Here is a 20,912-nt window from a genome sequence, read left to right on the forward strand (position 1 = left end):
TGCCAGAGCTCTGCATGTCGAGGCAGCACGGTGCTTGGTGCCCTACGCGGTCAGCCGCAGCTCCACCCTGTGTAACCTGTATATGTACTTGTCAATGAACATGAATGGAACTCGTTGGCTCCGGTTCTCATTTTCTACAAAAACATTTGACTTGCAGAGAATTGACTTTTTTTTGGAATTTATTTGGATACACTTTGATCCACAGGTGTGTTGAGGGGAACTAAGGTGGAAAATTAGATAGTTTTCCACGCTAATGCCCCTTAACCTACGTGGATTGTGGTGAGTTAGAGTGCATTTAAATAAGCCCTCAATCCTTTTATATTGTAGCTAACCGAAGTCCTATGACAAAAAAAAATCCATGGATTTTTCTCAAATCAAAGGAAAAAAAAAAGCTCCATGAACCTTGTGCTAAATAAAGATGTAATGGCCTTCGCGGGTGGGTAGGGTCACTGGCTCACTGCTACCCACGAAGGCATGTCAAAGCTTGGAGCTCAGTGACTCAAAAAAAAAACTGGATCCTAGTTGGGCCTGTCTGTAACTGGTCATCAAGGCCCATATCATCTGGATGGCCCAGAAATTTGGTGTCCCTGGACATGCGGCCGGCCACCCACATTTTTGGTTGGGCCAGGTTGGCCTGATTCCAAAGAGTCTGCGACTTGCTATTGAGCAGCAGCAGAAACCGTGCCAAACCGCGCAGTAGATGTGCATCCTCTCCAGCATTCGTGTAAGCTGATTTCTACTTGTGGCTCCTCCCTCTGCTTTTGTTTAGCTGTTGTCGCCTACTACTTGCCACCGCGTACGCGCCTGTGTGTTTCTTTGTGCTGGTACTGTCTCTCCTTGAGGCCTTGTTTAGTTTGCAAAAAATTTTGTTTTTGGCTACTGTAGTATTTCGTTTTTATTTGACAAATATTGTCCAATCACGGAGTAACTAGGCTTAAAAAATTTATCTCACAAATTACAGATAAACTGTACAATTAGTTTTTATTTTCGTCTATATTTAATGCTCCATGCATGCGACTAAAGATTTGATGTGACGAAGAATCTTAAAAATTTCGGCATGTCTAGCGCCCAGACGTCCGGCTCTAGTCCTACGTCCGGACGCGACTTCTGTTTGCCCGCACCCACTTCAATCGCGAGCGTACGTTTTTCAATAAAAAACCCGCACCGCACGCAACCACGCCCATCGACCATCCCTCGTTCGTACGGAGCCAGGGCTCGCCCATCACGTCGTCCACCGTCCATCCCTCATCCGTACGGACGCCCTGCTGGCTCGCCCATTGCACCCACCGCCCATCCCTTGTCTGTACGGACGCCCTGCTGGCTCACCCATTGTGTCCACCGCTCATCCCTCGTTCCGTACAGATGCCCTGCTGGCTCGCTCATCGCGTCCATCGCCCATCCCTCGTCCGTACGGATGCCCTGCCGGCTCCAGAAGAGATGACGCAGCACAAGGTGGAAGAAGGAAAAGATGCAACACCCCAATCTAATTTTGAAACATCCAAACTTAATAGTTGCAACATAGCCTAAAAGTAGTTGAAACACTTGAAACACGCTTATGAAACACTTAGAAAACACACCTGAAACACACTTGAAAATCCATTGCTACCATATGCAACATTCGAATAGAACACATGCAAACATATGTGTAGAACATCTGCAATATCAAATAAACACAATTACAACATGCATTCGGAAAACACAAATGAAACATTACCGCTGAAATATCTGAAACACTCGAAACAATACTACTGCAACATGACTCTTAAACGATTGCAACATATGCAACAAGTGCAACATCCCCCGATCTACTTTTGCAACATCCGTATGATTCAACTTCAACATGTCTCTGAAGCGATTGAAACAATTGAAACGTAGAACTGCAACATGGAGAGAGAGAGAGAGAGAGAGCTTGACGTGGGGAGTACCATGGCCACGAGGATAGGGGGAGCTCGGGTCACAGAGTGTGAGAGATGATGCCACTAGGACTAGGGAGGATGCCGAGCGAGGGTGGGGAAGAGTGTCGCGCTAGGTTCAGCGGCTTCTGGTGGGAGAGGATGCCACGCCAGGGGAGGATGTTGTGCTAGGGGAGGGTGCTGGGGGAGAGGGAGGACGGCAGGGGAGACACTGGGGCGAGAGAAGGACGCCGCGCCTTGACTCGTTGGGGGTGGAGGGCGCCGCGCTTGGGGTGGGGAAGGGCACCGCACGCATCAGCGAGGGTGGAAGGGCAACATGCGTGGGTAGAGTGTGGGAGAGGGCATCGCACCAGGCTGGGTTGAATCCTCTGGAGTTCGAGGAACGAAGGCGGCGGCTGTTATTTTAAGAGGAAGAGTAGAGTCGAGTGGATAAGGATGCACCGCATACGGATGGAGCACGATCAGCGGAAAAGAAAAGGGGCAGAGTGCGCGCGGTCTGTCCGGCGTGGACGGACGTCCGTCCTCGATCATTACCGTAAAAATTTTTGCGAACTAAACAAGGCCTGAGAATATTTTGTGAATAACTACTTGCAGATTTCTGCACAGAAGAATCCTATCCCAACTCCCGGAAAGCAGACGAACGAGATTGTGACAGCTACCAAGTGCTGCCATCACTGCAAATCGATTCCATTCCAACCCCACCCCATCATGTGAGCCCGCCAACCTGATCAAGCACCCATTCCGATTGAACTGAAAAGAAATTTCCAGATAGCGTATCCTGTCATCAGAGAAGAAAACGCCTGATCAAGTACCGGTAGTACACTCCGGCGCGAATACAGAGCCGACACGAGTAATTAAGCACCGCACTTGCTCTTGCTCCCCGTAATCACCGAGATCGCAAAAACTAATCGCCGACGAAGACCGATCTCCCAAGCCATCGGCGCGACCGCGCGAGCAGGCGCTCCGCCTCCGCCACGTACACCCTCCCCTGCTGCCCAAACGGCCGATCGATCGGGGGAACAGGCCGCAGAGGAATCCTTCGGTTCCAACGGCCAGGCAGCAAGCCGCAGGCGCAGCAGGGCCCCGCCACATGACCCACACGCACCAGGTCGAGAGGGTTACCACCCCCAGATGCTGCCTGCCGGCTGCCACATTCGAGTCAGGCGGGGCGCATGGCCTTCTCATCTCGTGCGCGTGCGCGCGCGCCGACCCGCCGCGTTCCGCGGCGCCCGATCGATCGGAGGTGTACTCCGTTGCGCGAGCCGCGGACGCATGCATGCAGATGCAGGGCGGGCGCCGGCCTCGCCTATAAGTGGAACGGCACCGGTCCGGTTGGGTTCGTGTCCCGGGTCAGCACCCGCTCGAGAGTTTATACCAGTTTCCAGCATGCTCTACGTACGAGGTTACGAGGGGAGGGGATACCCGGAGATGGCGATCGGTAAGCGGAGCGTGCACGGCGCCGCGCTGGTCCTGCTGCTGGTGGTCTGCGTCGCGGCGCGGGCTGTCTCGGCCGTCGGCGATGGTGAGAGCCCTTCAACCGAAGCTGATGCATTATTACTTGTTCCTCGCTGCGTGACTGATTAGCTGGTCAAACGTATTAGCAGCATTATTGTTGCAACTACCGGGCTCGATCTGGTAGTTGCCCTAGCACGAGAGATCTTCATCTTTTGTTGCCATATCCCTCTAGCTAACACTGGCATTATGTTGAGATGAGATGCGGTTAGCTGTTCGATCATCGCTGTTGCTGATATAGTGATATCGCCACTAATGTTTTAAGTTGTTTAGTACCAGGGGCGGAGCCAGGATTTAAACATAGAAGGGGCCGTGCAAACCAAAAACAATCATGTGTATCAAAATATTATATGACAAAGGTGTACATAGCACCAAATTAAACGTTTGTGTTGCGATGCAAAAAGCAGAAAAAATAAAAAATAATAAAAGAGAAATTTAACTAGTCTCAGGCCTCTAACCTTCACTTTGATCATTCTATTTCTTTGCCCAGAAAAAGAATCACAATAAAAACAAGTAGTTAAACGGGGGCCAAATTAATTAGTACTACATCCTAACATCAAATGACAAACAATCAGTTACATATCGTTTAGTCTTAGACAAAATGATCACTTAAACATGTAAAAATGGTCATTTAAATAGAAGGTTAAACAGAAACACCATACCACTGTTAGTGTTTAAAAGTTGAGTACAACGGGCTAAATGATTGTTTAGAGTTTAGACGAATAATGATAGAAACATAGGAGATAAGAAAGATAATAGGAAGACTAATGCTAAATAATATAGATCCTATTGTTGGAGATCAATTCAGAAGGATTAAACAAGAAAAACGCTGATTTTCAATTAACTAGCTAATTAGAGTGTGCGGTAGGGGACAAACTGATGTTTGATAGGCAATAATAAAAATAAAAGATATGAAGAAAATTTTAGAAATATCTATTTGTATAAGAAACTATTAGAGATTAATATAAAATAAGAATAAAAATCTTAATACAGATAATATCATTAACTAGCTAATTAGATAATTAAACATCTAATCTATGAGTATTAAGGGAGTTATGGGAAGCTTGGGGGGTGCCAGGCCCCCCTCAGCCCCCCTTCCCTCCGCCACTGTTTAGTACTTTAGTGAAAGTACCAACATTACCCGCACAAAAATATGGTTCAACTATTGTCGCTTTAAGTTAGAGAAGCATTTTCGTGGCCATTATATTGTTATGTGTATTAGAACTTAATTAGAAGAAGCTTCACGCATGACAATAAAGCTGCGTATTGCTCAGGAAAATACAATTGTCTTGGTATTGCAAGAAATTTCCTCGTGTTACATTTATAATTCGGTTGAAGTGCTTCCATCAGGTGACGATAAAAAAGGTGCAAATTAGAGTTACAAAGTAGAAATGGGCTCTGCATGAAACATTTCTTTTTCTTAAGCAGCAAACACACGATAGACAAGAAAAGTTACACCATATATATTCGCATTCTTTGATAATTTATCTTCTTGATTCGATTCATGTGAGCTTAAGTGTCAGTTATTAAAGAAAACTAATGTGTTGACTTGTCAGTTAATGCTCCCAAAGAAATCTGGGTTCTGCTGTCTCACTTGCGTAGGAATATGTAAGTCAGAGAAGCTGAACGTTCTGTTTGACTAGCACAAGTATTTACAAAAGCAGAATCTCATCATGCATGATCTGGTTCCCTCCTTATCTTGTAAGATCTGCAACGATTCGTGATGGGATGGGATTTTGTTTGCGGTGATCAACCACATGCACACATCTGCATTGTGTTGGCTAGCTGAAATTTTTTCCACTTTTGTGCCGATATGTCTGCTGATGCTGAATCATGCTTGGGACAGTGCACGTTAACCGACATGAAGCCATCATGAGCGATAGAGTATTAGGCCAGCCTCAATGCATAGTTTCATGACACAGTTACTAAGACTATAAACTAGGTAACCAAGCCATAAAAGTTTTATGGGGATAAAACTCCTCTCTCATCTGATGAAACTCCTTCATTTAATGACCCTGCCATGTCAGCAAGGCCAGTCTCAATGCATGTTTCATGGGAGTGTCATGCACATTAAATAGGGTGCCACATAAGCAAAATTGCTGACATGGCAGGGTCATTAAATGAAGGAGTTTCATCAGATGAGAGAGGAGTTTTATCCCCATGAAACTTTTATGGCTTGGTTACCTAGTTTATAGTCTTGGTAACTGTGTCATGAAACTATGCATCACAATGCAGACTCTATCATAGAGTCTAAAGTTATTTATTACCTCGAACAATGTGGACTTGGAGTCTAAATAAGACTTAGAGTCTTATTTTTTTCTACCTCTTTCTTCAATAAATATGCTGCAACATCAGCAAAATGCCATAAATAATATGTAGTTAATTGTTTTGGACTCTGTGATACAGTCTTGCATTGTGAGTGCCCTTATCAGCCTAAGAATCACAAACTGGTTCATCATAAACCGTGTTAGTTAGGCAAGTCTCAATGCATAGTTTCATGGCACAGTTACCAAGATTATAAAGTAGGTAACCGAGCTACAGGAGTTTCATGGGGATGAAACTCCTCTCTCGTCTGATGAAACTCTTTCATTTAATCACTCTGCCAAGTCAGCAATTTTACTTATGTGGCACCCTATTTAATATGTATGATACTCTCATGAAATATGCATTGAGACTGGCTTACATGCAGAAGACGATTCCACGTTCTTCTATCTCTGCTGAGATTCTGACTCAGCATGCCATGCCACCGTTCTACGCAGGTCCTCTACTGAACGGCAACTTCGAGGACTCGCCGAACCCCTCCCAGATGAGCGGCTCGGTGGTGACAGGGGAGCACGCGATCTCCTACTGGAGGACGTCCGGCCACATCGAGTTCATCTGCTCCGGCCAGACGCAGGGGGACATGGTCTTGACGGTGCCGGACGGCGCGCACGCCCTGCGGTTGGGCAACGGCGCCTCCATCGAGCAGCGGATCAGCCTCACGCCGGGCTCGTACTACTCCCTCACGTTCAGCGCGTCGCGCACCTGCGCCCAGGACGAGGTGCTCAACGTGACGGCCGCCCCCGTGTCCGGCTCCGGCGCCGCGGCCCAGACCGGCGAGCTCCCCATCCAGACGGTGTACACCAGCAGCGGCTGGGACTCCTACTCCTGGGCCTTCAAGGCGGAGGCCGGCCTCGTGTCCATCATCATCACCCACATCTGCGGCGAACAGGAAGACCCCGCGTGCGGCCCCGTCGTCGACGCCTTCGCCATCAAGACGCTCAGCCAGCCTGAGGCCACGGGAGATAACCTGCTGAGGAACGGGGACTTCGAGGAGGGCCCGTACATCCCGCCGGAGTCGCCGTGTGGAGTGATGCTGCCGCCGATGGACCAGGACTGCGTCTCCCCGCTGCCCGGGTGGAAGATCATGTCGTACAAGAAGTCGGTCAAGTACGTGGACTCGGCGCACTTCGCGGTGCCGCGCGGCGCGCGCGCCGTGGAGCTGGTGTCCGGCGTGGAGACCGCGCTGATGCAGGAGGTGTACACCACCGTGGAAGGGAGCTGGTACAGGCTCGAGTTCTCGGTCGGGGACGCCGCCAACGGCTGCGCGTCGCCGTCGTATGACGATGGTTCCTCGTCCGGCGGGATGAAGGTGAAGGCATACGCGGGGTCGAGCGAAACCACCGTGGACATCGATTTCCACGGCGCCGGCGGTTCCAAACGCGGGAAGATCGAGTTCAGGGCCACCGCGAACCCCACCAGGGTGGTGTTCGTCAGCTTGGGCTACCACACCAAGTGCGACAACAGCGGCACGCTCTGCGGGCCCGTCGTAGACGACGTCTCGCTCGTCCCCATACCGCAGCCGTATGCTCGCCGGCTACTTCTCTAGGCGTGCGTAATAACACAAAAACTTCTTTACGGCCGGAGGCTATACTCATGCCGCGTCATTTTTTTGTAGAAGTACCCGTGCTGCTTGGGTAACGGACAGTGTGACTGTGCTGGTTGAGTATATAGCCCATTTTGGCTTACCTTTTGTACTACTACATTTATTCGTGTTCCTTTTTTTCACTTGGTTCATTACTGCGTGGTTATTTTGAGAAAACAAAATGCGTACACTGAATTAAGTTCTTTTTATTAAAGAATTAAAAAATGGTTTAATAGTTGACTAAAAATCCAAACTCACTCTTCCATGGTTCTATGTTACAGCATGCCAAAGGACTCTAGCTCAATTGATTAGAGCTTTCCAGCGGCACCCCTCAGATCCCTCACTGGTGTAGCTAGGGTTTAAGGGTTTTTTCACGGTCGAGAAGAATTACTTTTTTCTTAATGAAATACGGTGGGGTCTCTCCTCCTTTGATCGCGTTTTTTTATTCCAGCATGCTGCTATCCCACTCCCATTAAGGGGGTGTTTGGGACTGCCCTGCTCCACGTTTTTCAGCTCTACTCCATATTTTTTAGCCAAACGGTTTCAGCTCCACGCACTCAGTTCGAGGAAAAATGGTGGAGTTGTGAGAGCACCTAAAGAGGTACTCCACAAACTCCAGTTTTTTTCGGAGCTGCTCTACAGTAGAGTTTGTAGAGCAGAGTTTGTGGAGCAGTCCCAAACACCCTCTCTAGCGCAGTTTCAAGTGGGAGTATCCTACCTAGGTGCTTCATACCCTAACCCCTGAAAAAGACTATAGGCTAACTTTTTGTAAGGTTATTTGGTCATTTACCAATTACATTTGATATCTCCCCTAACTTATAAAATGACTCGATCTCTTCACGGAAAGAAAAGGAGTATATGGTAGAATATCAGTCGCTAATCAACCTACCAATCTTTCAAGGCCCGATGAATGGATTGGGTTCTCAAGTAGATATACACTAGCAGCGTGAGAATGAGTTAATATTTTCAATGGGTTGGGTTGAATTTAATGGAAAATCAGGTTGTATTGCCATGTTGGGTTCTTTTTTGGGGTTTGAATGGGTTAAGCTAATAGAAAATTGGGTTTGATTAGTTTCCTCTTTTCTGGATATTAGAGGTGATAACTGGCACGATATAGCTTCTTTATTTAATTAAATCACAAAATTTGACGGGCCTATATGTTGTTCTTGGTGTGCAAATTGGCAAATAATAGCTTTATGTCACTTAGCTTTTAATCTAGAACTTTAAGGTGTAAACAAGAGCTTTTAGTTCTAAGGCTTCGGCTTTTGACGTGAGACGACCTACATGCAAATCTTGTCAAGTTAATTGAAATGAAAGTAGATCTAGCCTAGGGTTTTTAGGTTAGAAAATTGTTCCGACAAACATCCCATGGCCACACTGACATTTTTTGCCTAAGCAGGTTGGTCACCCACTACTTTTTAGTGTGAAAATAACTCAACTAAATAATAAATTGGGCCAGGCTTAGGCCTATTTGTTTTGTTTGTAATCATTGTTCAGTCTCTGTCCACTGATAGTTGCAAGTTGAGCCAAGACTGTCGGGCTTAGGCTGGGCAAAAATGCAATGCATAGCACAAAAGTAGCTTCATGTCATATTGAATCATATCCAATAAGCTTCGGTTAATTTTGTAAAAAGATTAAGGTGTGAACATGAGATCCTAGTTCTAGGTCTGATGTGTTTGATCATGAAGTGCCAATTGCCTCGTAGTAGTTTCTTGATGTATTCCAATTTCCAACAGATTTTAGTTAAGTTTATTAATATTTTAAGGTGTGAACACGAAACTTTATTTTCAGGATCTGGCTGTGACGTTGAACCGCAAAATTTATTTAAATGCAAATATCTTTTTACACAAATTCATGATTTTTACTAGTTGATAGATAGGATTGAGTTGAGTTAAAAATAATAAATTTTTGGGTGGCTAAAAGAGTTAACTTACTGTGTGTTGAAAATTGGAGGGTATAAGTTTTAACCCATTTTAGCAGGCTAATCCTTCCGTTACCTGTGACTCTGAGTCTGTGATACTGATTAGCTTCTTTTTTTAATCTTATACTGATTACCACATGGACCAAACTCGAGCTGGGAATTGGGAGAGCAAATAAGGCCGGGTTTAGTTTCTAAAATTTTTTAAGATTTCTCGTCGTATCGAATCTTTGAATACATACATAAATCATTAAATATAGATAAAAACAAAAATTAATTGCACAATTTATATGTAATTTGCAAGACAGATTTTTTAAACCTAGTTGGTCTATATACAAATGAAAGTGCTACAATAGTTAAAACTAAAAATTTTCGCCGAGCCGGTCGATAACTCTGCACTTCCCCGGCAGGCCGGCGCCTTGAGATTACCCCGAGCTCTGAAATGGCCATAAAAAAACTCCGTGATTCTGGACGGCCATGTGACCACGCAGCGTCTCAAGCACGCCGTCCCCAGTCACCACCCGGCTGAGCAGGTCGAACCTCGAACGGCCATTCCTTTACCACACCACCGCGCTTCAGGTGTCAGGACCGCGCGCCGACGATGCCCTGCTACCCCCCTCGTTCGTGGAAGCCCCCGCGGATCCGGCGCACGTTTCGCTCTGTCGGCCTGATGAAGACGCACCTTGGCCAACTTGGCTGCCATGATTGGCGGTTCCAACGACGAGAGACAGGGTTCTCGACGCCGCACGTCCCCCGGCCTATAAGTGCAAAACTGCAACGTAGCCTGTGGCCATCGACACAAAACACTGAGTGTTCATAGGTTCCTGACGTATCTGAGTTGCATTCGAGCGTGTAGGTTGTTTCTTTGAGTTGGAGAAGGTAGACGATGGGAAGGGGAAGCGAGACAGTGCCGAACGCCCGTCGAGCTGCGCTGTTCTTGATCGTCTGCTTGGCGGCTCGAGCGGCTTCGGCAATCCAGGATGGTGAGAACTTGATAAACTGTGATCCCTAACTGCTTCGTGAACTCTCTTTATGCCGTAAACTAGGATGTCTCTGAGCAGAGCTTGATATACTCACTCGCAGTCTTTTTAGCTACATGATTTTGTATTCAGTAAGCTCGAACTATTTTATATAGCTTTTGTTTGTTTACATTTTTTTTTCGAGCTAAACTTTTGTTTTATTAACCGAAATTGGGGGGCTCATCTCCTGCAGTCCGTCCATTTCTATCGACGCTAGTTCAGACTATCGTATTGGCAAGCTGTTTGCTAAGCAGACATGAGCTCTAAAATGCCAGTTCTAACTTCTAGTTACGCGGTTCATGCTCAGGCCTGCTGCCGAACGGCAACTTCGAGGAGGCGCCACCCAAGTCGCAGCTCAAAGGCTCGAGGGTGATGGGGCGCAACGCGATACCGCACTGGGAGATCTCGGGGTTCGTGGAGTACATCGGATCCGGGCAGAAGCAGGGTGACATGCTCCTGCCGGTGCCGGAGGGCGCCTACGCCGTGCGGCTCGGGAACGAGGCCTCCATCCAGCAGCGTCTCGCCCTGACGCAGGGCGCGCACTACTCCATCACCTTCAGCGCGGCGCGCACCTGCGCCCAGGCCGAGCAGCTCAACGTCACGGTCGCCCCCGAGTCGGACATTCTCCCTATCCAGACGGTGTACACCAGCAGCGGCTGGGACTCCTACTCCTGGGCCTTCAAGGCCACGAGCAGCGTCGTCTCGCTGATCATCCACAACCCCGGTGTCGCCGAGGACGCAGCCTGCGGCCCCCTCATCGACTTGTTCGCCATTAAGACCCTGCCGACGCCTCAGAGCAGCAAGAGTAAGAATTCTAGCTAACACCTTCCAATTCGAAGCCGCCATGGCCACAGCCACAGGCGCTCCACCGCGAAACACGTACTGACGAATGGCTCAATTCTTGCAGATAATCTGCTGAAGAATGGGGACTTCGAGGAGGGCCCGTACATCTTCCCCAACACGCGGTGGGGGGTGCTGGTGCCGCCCATGGACGAGGACGACTACTCGCCGCTGTCGCCGTGGATGATCCTGTCGTCCACCAAGTCGGTGAAGTACGTGGACGCGCCGCACCACGTCGTGCCGCACGGTGCCCGCGCCGTGGAGCTGGTGTCCGGCATGGAGACAGCGCTGGTGCAGAACGCGACCACCGTTCCCGGACTGCCCTACAGGCTTCAGTTCTCGGCCGGGGACGCCGGCAACGGCTGCGTGGGCTCCATGGCTGTCCAGGCGTACGCCGGGGGCAAGAGCGTGAAGGCGCAGTTCCAGTCCCAGGGCAAAGGCGGCCACAAGCGCGGCGTGCTGGACTTCACGGCGACCGCGGACCAGACGCGGGTGGTGTTCGTCAGCATGGGCTACATCATGAAGCCCGACGGCACGCTCTGTGGACCGGTCGTCGACGACGTCTCGCTAGTCTGCACGCGGAACCATCCTGCTCGCCGCTTGCTTCTGTGAAACTACTGGACATGATTCATTCATAGGTTAATGTGAATGACTGTGAGTGTGCTCGAACTCGAATGCTCGGGCTTCATTAACCAAATCTTGGTAGATTCCACGGTCATCATATATGTACTTGCATCTCTGTTTTATTTTTCTTAGCCAAATGTACTTATGCTTCGACCCCACTTCCATTGTTGTGCACTCAATTTCAATCTAGTAGTGAAGGATTTGACTGATGTGATTTTTTGGGCTATGGTTACCTGGTGGGGGTCCATTTTCTATCTTGTTCACTTCATCTCCTTTCTATTTTCTTAGTGCCTCCTCCCCATCCTGTAACTTTTCGGACTCTATTTTCTCGCACTTTTCATTCTTTCTCTCTCCTGACACGTTCAATTTTGTTCCTTTTTATTTCTTTCTATTGCATTTATTTTCTCACTTCCTTTTGTGCTTTTATTTTTTCTTGCCTTTTTATCTTTTCCCTTTTTATTATATGCTGAGAAATTTGGTCGCAACAAATTACATAGAAATTGTGTCGGATAAATTGTATGTACAATTTACAACAATAATTTATGTGTATACGTTATTTTATTATATATTTTATTATATAAAGTTGTGTTTATAAAAGTTATATTGAGAAATTGTTGTGAATAAGTTTACCCTGGTAGTTATGAACAAAAGTTGCACTTCAAATTTTATGTAGAAAAATTATTATGATAAGTTGTCTACAAAATATTAAAAAAATATATTGACTAAGTTATGCCAATAAGTATATCTCGTAAAATATTGTACATAAATTTGTATATAGCTTTGGAACTTTCTAAAAATATCAAAGTTGTGAAAATAATTTTGTCCAGGAGAAGAAAAGTTGCGGACTGGTTCATCGCTCGCTATTTAGGCCTTGTTTAGTTCAGCTCAGAAACCTAAAACTTTTCAAGATTCTCCGTCGTATCAAATCTTTCGGCACATACATGAAGCATTAAATATAGATAAAAACAAAAACTAATTGCAAAATTTATCTATAAATCGCGAGACGAATCTTTTAAGTCTAGTTACTCCACCATTAGATAATGTTTGTCAAATAAAAACGGAAGTGCTACAGTGTCAAAATCCAAAAAAAATTGGATCTAAACAAGGCCTTAGAAACCAATGAATGTTCATAAAATATTATGCACAAAAAGTTATGCGCATAACTTATAACTTTCTAAAAAAAGTTCATGGTAATAAGTTTTGTTTTGTAAAATACTATACATAGAACTTATGTGTATAATTTTGTCACGTACTCTCTCCATGTTTCTAAAGAAAGTCGTTTTGGAATTGTCTTAAGTCAAATATTTTAAACTTTCACTTAAATAATTTTTTAGGTTAAGTTTGAAAATATGAAGTGATGTAAGTAGATTCATCTTGAAATATAGTATTATAAACCGTGTCAATGTTTTTGAAATATAGACTATGTTTTACAAATAATTTATTAAAAAATTAGTAGTCAAAGTTGTTTTTAGAACCGTGTTGATGTCCAAAATGACTTTTTTAAGACATAGAAGGAGTACTAAGTTATGTGCGTAACTTTGTCACGTAGTAAGTTTTTTTTTAAAAAAAAATTGTCACATAGTAAGTTATACATTTAAGTTATATGTATAACTTTGTAAGTTTCAAAAAAGGTTATCAAGTGTCTATTCACTACCCTATTATGAAGTATAACTTGTTACATGTGAAATGCATATAGAATACTATTGTGATTGATCTCTTGCACCTGGAAGAAATGTATATTTCCTTATATGAAAGCTTCTGTAATTTTTGTGAGACATAGCAACTCGTTTGCATTTAACTAGTTTTAAAAAATGGCTCTGCATTGACCACTCAGGACTGTTGGGATTTGGCCATTTGGTAACCCCGAAGCTTTTTAATGGCAGTTTGGTAACCCCGAAGCTTTTAAATAGCCGTTCAACGTTACTCTACAAACTAAAACTACTACTACTACTAGGTACGTGTATAGTAGGTGGCCAGGTCCATGTGAGTTGTGACTTGTGAGCTTAGCAGACGCAGACACACAGGCTTTAGCCGCGCCATCCCCAGTCACCACCCGTCCAGTGAGTGCACCACCACCGAACCCCACCTCAGGTCGGAGGATGTCCTGCTATCCACCGCGATCGGGCGCGGGCTTCGTTCAGCCTCGTCGAGACGCACAGGGCTATTTGGCCAATCACTAATCCTGTCTCGAGAGACACTTCACGAGCACGTCTACTCTATAAACTACTGGGGTACTGGGGTATGCAGATTTCGTATTGGTCCTTCCATCCAAGGAAAAGGAGTGTCGACAGCACTTGTTCCGCCGGAGAAGACAGCTGATGAGAGGCGAAAGGGATATGGTGCAGAACGCTCCCCACGCTGCGCTGTTCTTGCTCGTCGCCTTGGCTGCCCGAGCAGCTTCGGCCATCCCGGACGGTGAGACCTTGGAAACTATATATGTCATGTCTTTCGAAAACTCTTTTTTTTTTTGTTTCTGATTAACAAATACTCCCCCGTCTCATGAGTAGTAGCGTGATGGATTTCTGACGGCGCCACCAGTTCACGTGACGCCCCCGTCTCGTGCTGTGTCACACGCGGATGAGTTTCTGAATAATGCTTGTATGGCGCTGCTCTGCTCTCAGGCCTGCTGCCGAACGGCAACTTCGAGGAGGCGCCGGCGAAATCGGAGCTCAACGGCACGCGGGTGAAGGGGCGCGACGCGATCCCGCACTGGGAGATCTCCGGGTTCGTGGAGTACATCGGGCCCGGCCAGAAGCAGGGGGACATGATCCTCCCGGTGCCGGAGGGCGCCTACGCCGTGCGGCTGGGGAACGAGGCCTCCATCCAGCAGCGGCTCGCCGTGACGCAGGGCGCGCGCTACTCCGTCACCTTCAGCGCGGCGCGCACCTGCGCCCAGGCCGAGCAGCTCAACGTCACGGTCGCCACCGACTCCGACGTGCTCCCCATCCAGACGGTGTACACGAGCAGTGGCTGGGACTCCTACTCCTGGGCCTTCGAGGCTACGCGCAGCGCCGTGACGCTCATCGTCCATAACCCCGGCGTCACTGAAGACCCGGCCTGCGGCCCTCTCCTCGACGCGTTTGCCATCAAGACTCTCCAGCCTCCTCCTGTGCTCGCCAAAAGTAAAGATTCTGGCATGTTGTTCAATTGTTCAGTGTTCAACGAAACGAAATGATGCTGAGAATTGCATTGCCGAATGGCCCTGCTGCAGATAACATGATCCAGAACGGGGACTTCGAGGAGGGTCCGTACATCTTCCCCGACGCGCCGTGGGGGGTGCTGGTGCCGCCAATGGACGAGGACGACTACTCGCCGTTGTCGCCATGGATGATCCTGTCGACGACCAAGTCCGTCAAGTACCTGGACGCGGCGCACTACGCCGTGCCGCACGGCGCGCGCGCCGTGGAGCTGCTGTCCGGCGTGGAGACCGCACTGGCGCAGGACGTGGCCACCGTGGCCGGGCGGCCGTACAGGCTCGAGTTCTCCACCGGGGACGCCGGGGACGGGTGCTCCGGCTCGTTGTCCCTGCGGGCATATGCGGCGAGCGGTAGCGTGACGGTGCCGCACGAGTCACAGGGCAGGGGTGGGCACAAGCGCGGCGTGCTGGACTTCACGGCGACCGCGGACCGGACGCGGGTGGCGTTCGTCAGTATGGCCTACACCATGAAGAGCGACGGGACGCTCTGTGGGCCCGTCCTCGACGATGTCTCGCTCGTCGGCTTGCACAGCCGTGCTGCTCGCCGGTTCCTTCTGTAGTTCTGTGACAGTAGTTAGTTATGAAGTGGTGACGTGTTCAAACTTCAGAATATGCTTGGGCTGTTGGGACTCGACTAAGGTTGGGGGCGATGAGCTGATTTACCATCATATATTTTTCTTTCACCCGCAAGTTTTTTTTTTTCAAAATTAAGAATCTTATTGTCGGTATAATTTCAAAACAATTGTTCGGCTGCTTGTTTCAGCAACGCTGCAGCTGCAGATAGTACTGTACCGTACCCACAGTGTTTACTCTCTTGCCGCTTGCGCCAATCAGCCGCGGAGGCCCATGAAAATGGGAAAAGGGATTACCTGGACATACCTAACTGGGCCTACGTGACATAATCCGGTATTGTTCAGGCCCAGCCTGCGAGCCCAGTACCCACCGGCCGACGCCGACGCTTTCGGCTTTCCCGCGTGCTGCCCGTGAGGCATGAGCTGCCGGCGCATACAACCGGGCTGGGTACAACCGGAATGGAAGCCGAATCTTGCACTGACGACGGCGCCTCGTCGGGCAAGAACTCCACGTGACCTTGTTGCTGCCGAGATCCGAAGCTGCCAAGAAGGGCCAGGCAGGCCATCCTCTCTCCCTCCCTCGCCCCATCGACCACTACTAGGGATGCCGCCTGTGCGCCTGTGGTGCGGCTCCGCTCCTCGTGCTCCGCGCGCGACTCAGAGTTCCATCCAAACAGACGCTATAAAGTGGAGCAGGCGTCGCGCTGGGCTCGTCACACTGTTCCGTCGACGAGAACTCGAGAAGGCTACGCAGGGACGAGCCTGACATGGCGGAGAGCGGGAGCTCACGTCGTGGCGTGCTGCTGTTCTTGCTCGTCGGCGTGGCTGCGGCTGGAGTGGCTTCGGCCATCCCTGACGGTGAGATCCCGCAAACTGCTACGACTCCAATGCTGATTACGTGTCATTTGATCTTATATGCACGCACAGTATACTGGTGAGAATTAATGAGCTTGCATATTACATTTTAAGTATTCGACTATTGGCGCCACGCCATCCATATTTCTTTATCCCTATATACTTCACACACATTGGCATAAGTTTGTTGTCGTCAAATATCTCATCGTTTGCACTTACTACACTCTCCATCTCAAAAAGTACTATGTAACTCAGCGTGTGTGCTTGGATCCTGTTTTGGTGACCTACAAGTAAAGTTTAGGTGGACTAAAATTTAGTTAAGCTAAAGTTTAGAAAGACCACTTTTAGTCAACTAAGTGGTGTTTGGATGTATAGACTAAAAGTGGACTAAAAGACAAAGATCCCTTAGGCTTAGACTCATGGACAGCTTTTAGTTCACATTAGTCTATATTTGCCAACTAATGAACTAATGTCTAGTTGGGTGTAGACCTAAAAATTAATTCACTTTTAGTTCACATATTTGGATACCTTGGCCTAAAGTTTAGGTGACTAAAGTTCGTTGGCGGTATTGAACAGGCTCTTAGTCAAACTAGTTGAAGTAGTGTAACCAAATTTATAGAAAAAACATTAGCACTTACGATTTTAAACAGTTATATTATGAAAATGTATTCTATAATAACTCAAATGATATATTTTTTTGCAAAGGGTAGGGGGATTATATTAAGACTCGACATAGTATATCTCCGAATTATACATGAAAAAATCTCTAATTATACTTATGGGTACCATAAAGATACGTAAGTGTCTTTATGAATGATGTCAGTTTTAAGATAGTCTATTAGCTTTGTACTATGCTAACTAGAGTTGTGCCTTCTTCTCTTTTTTGAACGGAGATAGTACTACGGACCTTCCTGTTCCTTTTTGAAAAGAATTTTGCTGTCCGCCAATGTTCAGGCGCTGTCTAGATTGGGATAAATGAGATAACACTGTCAGGACTGGAGTATCACGGTAGCCCTTTTTAAAGAAACGGTACATGATTCATAGGCTCATAGCTATCATGGTCACAGATTCCCAGAAAGAAGTTGAGTCTCGTGGGAAGTACGTGAGCGTTGACCCATGAGAATGGAGTAATAGAAGATACTGTATCGATCACGCTATTGAGATAGATTGTGATGTGGTGTAGGATTAGGAAAGTGGTGCGCGCACATGCAGCTCCAAATTCCAATATATGCACATGTTTAATCACTTATTAGACTAAAATAATACTGGTTGCTAGTAAATTTTAGACTAAGTGGGACTAAAAGGTGTCTATGGGGTTTTTAGTAGAAAGATTCAAACAGCGTCCAACAAAACTTTACTTGTCTAATCTAATTTTTAATTTAAGCTAATAATTAGTCCTCGACGACTAACTTGTTCATCCCTGGTGGCCAGGGCTACTGCCAAACGGTAACTTCGAGCAAGGTCCGGACAAGTCCCAGATGAACGGGTCCAGGGTGATTGGTCAAAACTCCATACCCTGCTGGGAGACCTCAGGTTTCGTGGAGTACATCGAGCCCGGGCAGCAGCAGAACGACATGGTCCTGGTGGTGCCTGAGGGCGCACGGGCCGTTCGCCTCGGCAACGACGCGACCATCCGGCAGCAGCTTCCAGGCCTGACCCGCAGCATGTCCTACTCCATCACCTTCAGCGCGGCGCGCACCTGCGCCCAGGCCGAGCAGCTCAACGTGTCCGTCGCCGCGGAGTCCGGCGTCCTCCCTGTCCAGACCGTGTACACCAGCAGCGGCTGGGACTCCTACTCCTACGCCTTCAAGGCCAGGCACACCGCCGTGTGGCTCACCATCCACAACCCCGGCGTCGAGGAGGACCCGGCGTGCGGCCCCATCATCGATTCCGTCGCCATCAAGGCCCTCCACCCTCCCAGCCGCGTCAAGGGTACGTATCATTGATTTCTGACCTCAAATCAAATAAGCTTCAAAACAGACTGTGACGATTGTTTCTCTCAACTACTTGCTGTCTGCTCTCTCGTGCATACTGCAGACAATATGCTGAAGAACGGAGACTTTGAGGAGGGCCCGTACATGTTCCCGGACTTGGCATGGGGCGTGCTGGTGCCGCCGATGGACGAGGACGACGTGTCTCCGCTGCCGGGGTGGATGATCATGTCGGACACCAAGGCCGTCAAGTACCTGGACGCGGCGCACTTCGCCGTGCCGCACGGCGCGTACGCCGTGGAGCTGGTGGCCGGCACGGAGGCCGCGCTGGTGCAGGAGGTGCAGACCAAGCCCGGGCGGTCATACAAGCTGTCCTTCTCCGTCGGGGACGCGGCCAACGGGTGCGCGAGCACGCTGCTCGTGGACGCGTACGCGGCGCGGGGCAGGCAGCCGGTCTCGTACGAGTCCCACGGCATGGGCGGGTGCGTGCGCAGCGAGTTGGAGTTCGCAGCGGTGGCAAACCTCACCCGTGTGGTGTTCCAGAGCATGGGCCACTACATGAAGCCCGACGGGACGCTCTGCGGGCCGGTCGTGGACGACGTCTCCCTCGTCAGCCTGCCCAGACACGCAGCCCGCCGGTTGCTCATGTAGGGACACATTTTTGCTTTGCAGACTGAGGCCTGGTAGTTCCTAAAATTTGCTCATTTTTTTTAAAAAAATTCTCCATCATATCGAATCATTGGACGCATACATAAAACATTAAATAAAAATAAAAATAAAAACTAATTATACTTTGTCTATAATTTGTCAGATGAATGTCTAGTTAGACTATCTCCAACAATCCTCACCCAAAATACAAGACACATTTGTTCTTTGGATAGCGCTACAGTCCAAAGGTTCAATACATATTTTTAGTCTTCTCCAACAACAAGACCTAAAAGACAGTCTGCAAATAGGTCTCGAAGAGAGAGAGGATACCTAAGTTTTGATTATGTCTCTCCTGATACCTAAAATGGTTCTTCAATATAGGTACTCTATTAGAGGCTATAGGTATTGTGTTGGAGATTTATTTTAGATTTGGGTTCCCAAATGAATCTCCTATTTAAGACAGCCTTAGTCCATAGTTAGATAGTAATTATCAAATACAAATGAAAGTGCTACAGTAGTCGAAACTAAAATTTTTCACCAACCAAAACAAGGCCCGGAAGATAGGGCCAGAGGGAGACAGGAATCACAACCACCACATCTCCAGAATGGAACATGTTAGGTCAGTCTAAATGGAGTTTTATTAGAGTTTTATATTCATATTAAATATGCTGATATGACATTGTATTAATGAACAGCGATGATAAGAATTTAATGAAAATAGAGAGAGTTTTATCCCATAAACTTTTCTATACTATTTCTAAAATATAAATGTGTTAGAATCTAGGCCATAAAAACCCACTAAGGATGGCCTTAAGAGCTCTTCCAGCTCTAAACCATTTTGCATAAACAAACCTATAGTCCGCCCGCGTGGAACAATGTATTGACTTGATTGGAAAAAACTCAAAAGCAAGCAACGTAAAATGTTTTTTTATTGTTCATTTTTGTTTACTTTCATCACTACTAGTTCTACGTGCAATTGCAGCCAACATCTGCACTGGTGCGATATGGTCTTTGTATCTGACCAATAATTAGATTATATAAGGGTTCATATACACGTGTGTACTTATTTTCTATCAACGCACGCACATACGTACTCTAATAAACACTGCCTAGAGAATGAGCCGGTTTTTCGAATCAAATTGATAAATGCAGCGCAATAGGACCGGATTTAAAGTTGGTGCATGGTTTGAAAATTGCTCCAGTTAATATAAACAATTAAACTTGCCTGGTTTTGAATGAAAAGCAATTTTATCTCAGTTCATTAACAACATGGCATATACTATAATAAAATAAGATTTAATCACTTCCAAATATAGCTAAAAAAAAGTAGAACTAGGCTCCACCCCATCATAGGAGCTTGTAATCGATGATTATGTCTCTTGCTATTGAAAAAATAGCATTGAGTGTAAAATTAGCCAAAAAAAATTCTAAAGATAAAATTGAAAACACACCACCACGGAATTGACCCAGAAACACCAGCGCCTTTGCAAGGATTGTGTTTTCTAAAAGGAAGTTTGGTCCCTCCTAAAATAGTGGTTTGGCTTATCAATGATTGTGTCGGTGTTTTGTAAATAAGACTAGTAAATTTATACAATTGCTGTTCTAGGAAGATGATGGTGACATCCAAAAGACACGAGGATTTATACTGATTCATGCTGGAGTCCTACGTCCAATCTTAGAGATGATCGAGTGCATATTCCTTGCTTGAATGCTCTGAAGTTTTTATAATAGGGGGTACAAGAGTGGTGAAAGAGGGAGCAAAACCTATGCTAGGCGAGGGGCAGCCCAAAGGGAAGCTTCAAGAGCCCTACTGCTATGGATGGAAAGGTAGAGGATGAAGAATGTCAAGATGATCCTAGAAGGGCGCCCTGGCTACCCTTATATAGAGTTTGAGGCTAGGGCTTGATACAAAGAGGAGATCCTAGCTAACTTGGCTTGCAAGCTACGTCGTCTTCTGGGGCTCGTTCGTGCGGGTCATCG

The 20,912-nt window shown here is 47.2% G+C and overlaps 4 protein-coding genes across 4 annotated transcripts; all 4 read left to right on the forward strand.

The window, feature by feature from the left end:
* LOC8060196 lies at nucleotides 3,199–7,447 on the forward strand. The gene is made up of 2 exons (XM_002446678.2): nucleotides 3,199–3,435; nucleotides 6,185–7,447. The coding sequence occupies exons 1-2, from the start codon at nucleotides 3,300–3,302 to the stop codon at nucleotides 7,291–7,293; spliced, it is 1,245 nt and encodes a 414-aa protein (XP_002446723.2). The 5' UTR covers nucleotides 3,199–3,299; the 3' UTR covers nucleotides 7,294–7,447.
* Nucleotides 9,941–11,944, forward strand: LOC8073716. The gene is made up of 3 exons (XM_002446679.2): nucleotides 9,941–10,230; nucleotides 10,574–11,071; nucleotides 11,174–11,944. Exons 1-3 carry the CDS (start codon nucleotides 10,134–10,136, stop codon nucleotides 11,716–11,718), a joined length of 1,140 nt encoding a protein of 379 aa, XP_002446724.1. The 5' UTR covers nucleotides 9,941–10,133; the 3' UTR covers nucleotides 11,719–11,944.
* LOC8073717 lies at nucleotides 13,670–15,665 on the forward strand. Its single transcript, XM_002446680.2, has 3 exons — nucleotides 13,670–14,145; nucleotides 14,352–14,852; nucleotides 14,942–15,665. Exons 1-3 carry the CDS (start codon nucleotides 14,049–14,051, stop codon nucleotides 15,484–15,486), a joined length of 1,143 nt encoding a protein of 380 aa, XP_002446725.2. The 5' UTR covers nucleotides 13,670–14,048; the 3' UTR covers nucleotides 15,487–15,665.
* On the forward strand, nucleotides 16,066–18,974 carry LOC8073718. Its single transcript, XM_002446681.2, has 3 exons — nucleotides 16,066–16,356; nucleotides 17,785–18,285; nucleotides 18,391–18,974. Exons 1-3 carry the CDS (start codon nucleotides 16,266–16,268, stop codon nucleotides 18,933–18,935), a joined length of 1,137 nt encoding a protein of 378 aa, XP_002446726.1. The 5' UTR covers nucleotides 16,066–16,265; the 3' UTR covers nucleotides 18,936–18,974.

Source organism: Sorghum bicolor, chromosome 6 (assembly GCF_000003195.3).
Source record: "Sorghum bicolor cultivar BTx623 chromosome 6, Sorghum_bicolor_NCBIv3, whole genome shotgun sequence".
Lineage (NCBI taxonomy): Eukaryota > Viridiplantae > Streptophyta > Magnoliopsida > Poales > Poaceae > Sorghum > Sorghum bicolor.

Coding starts and splice junctions, on each gene's coding strand:
- LOC8060196 (XM_002446678.2), top strand. CDS start 3,300: ATGCTCTACGTACGAGGTTACGAGGGGAGGGGATACCCGGAGATGGCG. Junction 3,436..6,184: donor TGTCTCGGCCGTCGGCGATG/GTGAGAGCCCTT, acceptor CGTTCTACGCAG/GTCCTCTACTGAACGGCAAC.
- LOC8073716 (XM_002446679.2), top strand. CDS start 10,134: ATGGGAAGGGGAAGCGAGACAGTGCCGAACGCCCGTCGAGCTGCGCTG. Junction 10,231..10,573: donor GGCTTCGGCAATCCAGGATG/GTGAGAACTTGA, acceptor GTTCATGCTCAG/GCCTGCTGCCGAACGGCAAC. Junction 11,072..11,173: donor GACGCCTCAGAGCAGCAAGA/GTAAGAATTCTA, acceptor CAATTCTTGCAG/ATAATCTGCTGAAGAATGGG.
- LOC8073717 (XM_002446680.2), top strand. CDS start 14,049: ATGAGAGGCGAAAGGGATATGGTGCAGAACGCTCCCCACGCTGCGCTG. Junction 14,146..14,351: donor AGCTTCGGCCATCCCGGACG/GTGAGACCTTGG, acceptor CTCTGCTCTCAG/GCCTGCTGCCGAACGGCAAC. Junction 14,853..14,941: donor TCCTCCTGTGCTCGCCAAAA/GTAAAGATTCTG, acceptor GCCCTGCTGCAG/ATAACATGATCCAGAACGGG.
- LOC8073718 (XM_002446681.2), top strand. CDS start 16,266: ATGGCGGAGAGCGGGAGCTCACGTCGTGGCGTGCTGCTGTTCTTGCTC. Junction 16,357..17,784: donor GGCTTCGGCCATCCCTGACG/GTGAGATCCCGC, acceptor CCTGGTGGCCAG/GGCTACTGCCAAACGGTAAC. Junction 18,286..18,390: donor CCCTCCCAGCCGCGTCAAGG/GTACGTATCATT, acceptor TGCATACTGCAG/ACAATATGCTGAAGAACGGA.